Source organism: Cucurbita pepo, chromosome LG14 (genome assembly GCF_002806865.2).
Source record: "Cucurbita pepo subsp. pepo cultivar mu-cu-16 chromosome LG14, ASM280686v2, whole genome shotgun sequence".
Lineage (NCBI taxonomy): Eukaryota > Viridiplantae > Streptophyta > Magnoliopsida > Cucurbitales > Cucurbitaceae > Cucurbita > Cucurbita pepo.
In genome coordinates, this window is record NC_036651.1 from 22,694 (window position 1) to 26,492 (window position 3,799).

The following is a 3,799-nucleotide window of genomic DNA, read 5'->3' on the forward strand; positions in this document are numbered from 1 at the left end:
TACTAAAAAAAAAAAAAAAGAGAACCAATTCAGGAAACTCTTTCTTTCATTTAATACACAATACAAACAATTATTTCATATTACAAATTTCACATTTTTTGAGGGGACTGTGCTTATAAAACGCCACACTTGATCTCCAAGGAAAAGGCGTGCAGGCCTAGCAGTTGTATCATTGGATTGGGAGAAGGAAATGGAGAAAAAGATTAGCGACTACATATTGGTGTCATCTGGGCTCGGTGTCATGGTTGCCTATCACGTATGGCTTTTCTATCGGATCGTCAGACATCCCAACAAGACTGTAATTGGCATCAACGCCATCAATCGTCGTTTGTGGGTTCGTGCTATGATGGAGGTCCGATTCAGACTACCATTCTTTTTATTTTTATTTTTTCTTTTCGCCTTCATACGCTGAAACTAAAATTCGAAGTGGTATCAGGATGCGTCAAAGAATGGCGTCCTTGCCGTCCAAACGCTGAGGAACAATATAATGGCGTCCACCCTTTTGGCATCGACGGCTATAATGCTCTGCTCTCTCATGGCCGTCTTAGTGACGAGTGGCGGCCACAGTGAGTCCCCATTAGTGGTACTTGGTGACAAAAGCGTGTTCGGTTTCTCTATCAAGTTCTTCGCCATTTTGGTGTGCTTTTTGGTGGCGTTTTTGTTTAACGTTCAGTCCATCAGGTATTACAGTCATGCAAGCATTCTTATCAATACGCCCTTCAAAAACATTTCAACCCACGCTCACCATCGACGCCTCACGGCAGAATACGTCGCCACCACAGTGAATAGAGGCAGCTATTTCTGGTCCTTAGGATTGCGTGCCTTCTACTTCTCATTTCCTCTACTTTTGTGGATCTTTGGACCTATTCCTATGTTCTCATCTTCCTTACTCCTTGTTTTTATGCTTTATTTTCTTGATGTCGCCTTTGAATTCTGTTGGGCTGATGGGAATTTGGATTACGTCCCTCAAAGGGACGAGGAGGAGGAAATTGGGAAATAATTTCTTTTTCTTTTCCAATGAAACTGACTCTTGTCTTTTTCTAGAGGGTGTCAAGCACGCATTCAATTCTGAGTTTGTTTTTCCTAACAGATGTTCCACCGCATTCCATAAGAGAGGCGTGGAGGACGTCTGTCGCTGTTTAATTTATTTGTTGAAATATCTTTGAGGTGCCAAATCCACTCACCTGCACTTGTAACCCACCATGCAACTTTATGTGTTCAAGGTCTCTTAAAATTTTTTATTTTGTTTGAAAAAAATAGGAACAAAACAGTGTAGTCTTTTGGAATTGGGTTCATCAGGAGAAACTAAGCGTTTCACATTCTTCTGGAGACCACTTCCGGCATGGCGCCACATGGAAGAACCAGGAGAAGCTTTTATAAGCAAACACTCTTCGACAATGATCACTCACTTTTTAAGTTTTCACATTGTTCGTAATTTGCATAGTGTACCAGTAACTTGTGTAGGCCAGTTCAACACTGTGGGTTTGGGTTTTAATTCATACATTTTCCTTAGCTTCCCCCATGAATCTTGCAGGAAGATAACTCCTGTCATCAATAGCAAAGAGAAAAGAGATAATAAGTTGGTTAATTTTACAGAATTAACGTATGCTAGGTCGGACTGATTATCTCATTATGTCGGTGAACTTCAGCTTCAACTTTATGCTACCAACTCGAACGGTTACTTCGTCTTTTGATGGCTCTACACCTAAAACTGTCGCTTTCTTTCCAAAGGAAGAAACGTACACAGTATCACCAACAGTGGGAAACTCAGGCTCCTCTGTAATGATACGGACAAAACTCAAGAGATATGGTAACGAAAAACTCCCTTGACGGAAGATCAATATCAAAACTTACAACAACATAGAAGCTTCTACTAGGAAGAAAATTTGAGTCTTCCACAAACCTGATCGTGGCTGATTGATGTCGCCGGTTGAAGAGAGATGCGTATCCAATGCCATCGAATTCTTTTGTCCTGTTGTATCTAGCGTATTAGGGTTTTTTACTGCACGTTGCCTACTATCAATGGCAGAGGGCGGGGAGAATTCAATTGCGGACGCACGCAGTTCTCGTACTTTTCTGTGAAGGTTAGAACGAGCCGTTGCTGCTGCCCGGGATACCTCTTGCACTTTTCTAAGCCTCTGTTGTCTGCCATGTTCAATAATGTTTCTTCTAGCAAGCAGCAACTTTTCGTAAAGATTCTTCGAGTCCCTATGAACACAAATACGGATGGATTAAAAGATGAATGAATGCACAAGCTGAAGGGCACCCTCTATTGAAAACGAGAAAAACATAATTAAATAAGCATGGTGTTCCATCTCAAAACCAATTCACAATGAGAAAAATTTCAACCCCTTCTCCAAATATCTTCCCCTTCACATTAAAATGGGACAACATTACACTTTTCTTTTCTTTGTTAAATTGCTTTATACGGTTAATAATAGCCATGATAAAGAAAATTGAGACCACAATTTCAGCAACTATACGAATTAAAAAATATCACAACTTAATGAGCAAAAAAGACGTGAACAAGGCCTATAATATTACTAGAACATACTAGGTCGGACTGAGATTGCTTCCATAAAATTGCTTTTACTAAGAGACTCACGTCAAATTATTTTGAGCTTCTTGTAAGAGGTCCCCATACTTTTTCTTTGTACATTCCATATCGAGTATGACCTGCAAGATAATGTAACATAAAATTGTAAATAATGTAGCATAACATATGCTTGAGAAGCAATGGACTAAGGAATCAAAATTTGCTACTGCTATTGCTAACTGGAGAAGCGAGCACTATCTTTCAGCTTTTTTCTTTCTTTCTTTCTTTTTTTTTTTTAAGAAAAAAGAAAACAAAATTAAGGAAAGAATAACATTGAATAAAAAAATAAGAAAGTATTAAATTGGTACATGCAACAAAATATTGACAATGATAAAACCCATGAACTTTTCTTCACATGATGCTTCAATAAATTAAAAGGCAAGGTACAAATTTGCAAATATGGTGCATTCTACCTCATCTATCTGTGCACTTGCCGCACCATAATGTTCCCGAGCATCATCTACAACAGAACTAGGCACCCCTAACCTTTCAGCTATATTAATAGCATTTGAACGTCCTGCAAACATAATTTCGCCTCCTTTGGTATTAGGTTTGCTGAGAGAAAAAAGAATTGCAGAATCTAAGGCACAAGAAGCAATTGGTTTACTCAAAAAGTAGGCACCATAACTGAAACTTGAAAATCATTTTTCCCGTGCATGAAGACTTTGATCTTGAACTGTATAATTTATGTTATTTTGTCCTAGAATACATGTTCTTGACAGAGAAGTTAATGAGTGGCTTGAGTTCATGGCCATGTTAAACTCTATCTACCTTTATAATTTGGTAGACCGGGGAGTGTGGAACCTTGAAAAGAGTGGGCGATTTTCTGTGAAACCCACTTCACCGTCCTTTTCAAACGCATGCCCGTGCTTTCCTAGCCAGTTTACCAAAATCCTTTGGAGATTTAGGGTCCCCTTGTAGCCCTTAGCCCCCAGCTGGTACCCTATGAGCAGGAAACGCTTGAAGGGCGTGAATCGCTTATTCTTTTCTTTGTCCTATGGCCTCCTCCCTATGGTCCAGGTTTCTGGACGCCTTTTGTTTAAGCTGGGTTCAGAATATAATACCTCAGTTAATGGTCTTTCAGGTGTTTTTTTGGTCAAAACTGCAAATAACATGGAAGATTCTATGGCTCAATTCATGTGCAGCTATTTTGAGTGGATAGAAAGGAATAGGATAGGAGAGCCTTCCAAGACCCCCCCCCCC

General features: G+C 39.6%; 2 protein-coding genes across 3 annotated transcripts in view; one reads left to right on the forward strand and one right to left on the reverse strand.

Annotated features, from left to right (window-relative positions):
• Window positions 1–98: 98 nt before the first annotated feature.
• LOC111810141 lies at window positions 99–1,324 on the forward strand. 2 transcript variants are annotated; one of them, XM_023696728.1, is made up of 3 exons: window positions 99–352; window positions 437–681; window positions 1,261–1,324. In XM_023696728.1, exons 1-3 carry the CDS (start codon window positions 191–193, stop codon window positions 1,274–1,276), a joined length of 423 nt encoding a protein of 140 aa, XP_023552496.1. In that variant the 5' UTR covers window positions 99–190; the 3' UTR covers window positions 1,277–1,324. The 2 variants fall into 2 exon arrangements, with proteins under 2 accessions (XP_023552496.1, XP_023552495.1); XM_023696727.1 differs by lacking the exon at window positions 1,261–1,324 and having other exon boundaries at window positions 437–1,089.
• An 85-nt stretch (window positions 1,325–1,409) lies between these two features.
• The window catches only part of LOC111810138 (endonuclease MutS2), a 23,955-nt gene continuing 21,565 nt past the window's right edge, over window positions 1,410–3,799 (reverse strand). Inside the window, exons 17-20 of the mRNA XM_023696723.1 lie at window positions 3,010–3,113; window positions 2,606–2,676; window positions 1,904–2,208; window positions 1,410–1,777 (exon numbers count right to left, since the gene is read on the reverse strand). Coding sequence (XP_023552491.1) covers window positions 1,623–1,777; window positions 1,904–2,208; window positions 2,606–2,676; window positions 3,010–3,113 — 635 coding nt within the window. The 3' untranslated portion in view covers window positions 1,410–1,622. The remainder of the gene's footprint in view (window positions 1,778–1,903; window positions 2,209–2,605; window positions 2,677–3,009; window positions 3,114–3,799) is intronic.

Excerpts from the sequence above, each read along its gene's own strand:
- LOC111810141 (XM_023696727.1), top strand. The coding sequence starts at position 191 with ATGGAGAAAAAGATTAGCGACTACATATTGGTGTCATCTGGGCTCGGT. Across the intron at positions 353-436 it reads GGGTTCGTGCTATGATGGAG|GATGCGTCAAAGAATGGCGT; the intron begins GTCCGATTCAGA and ends AAGTGGTATCAG.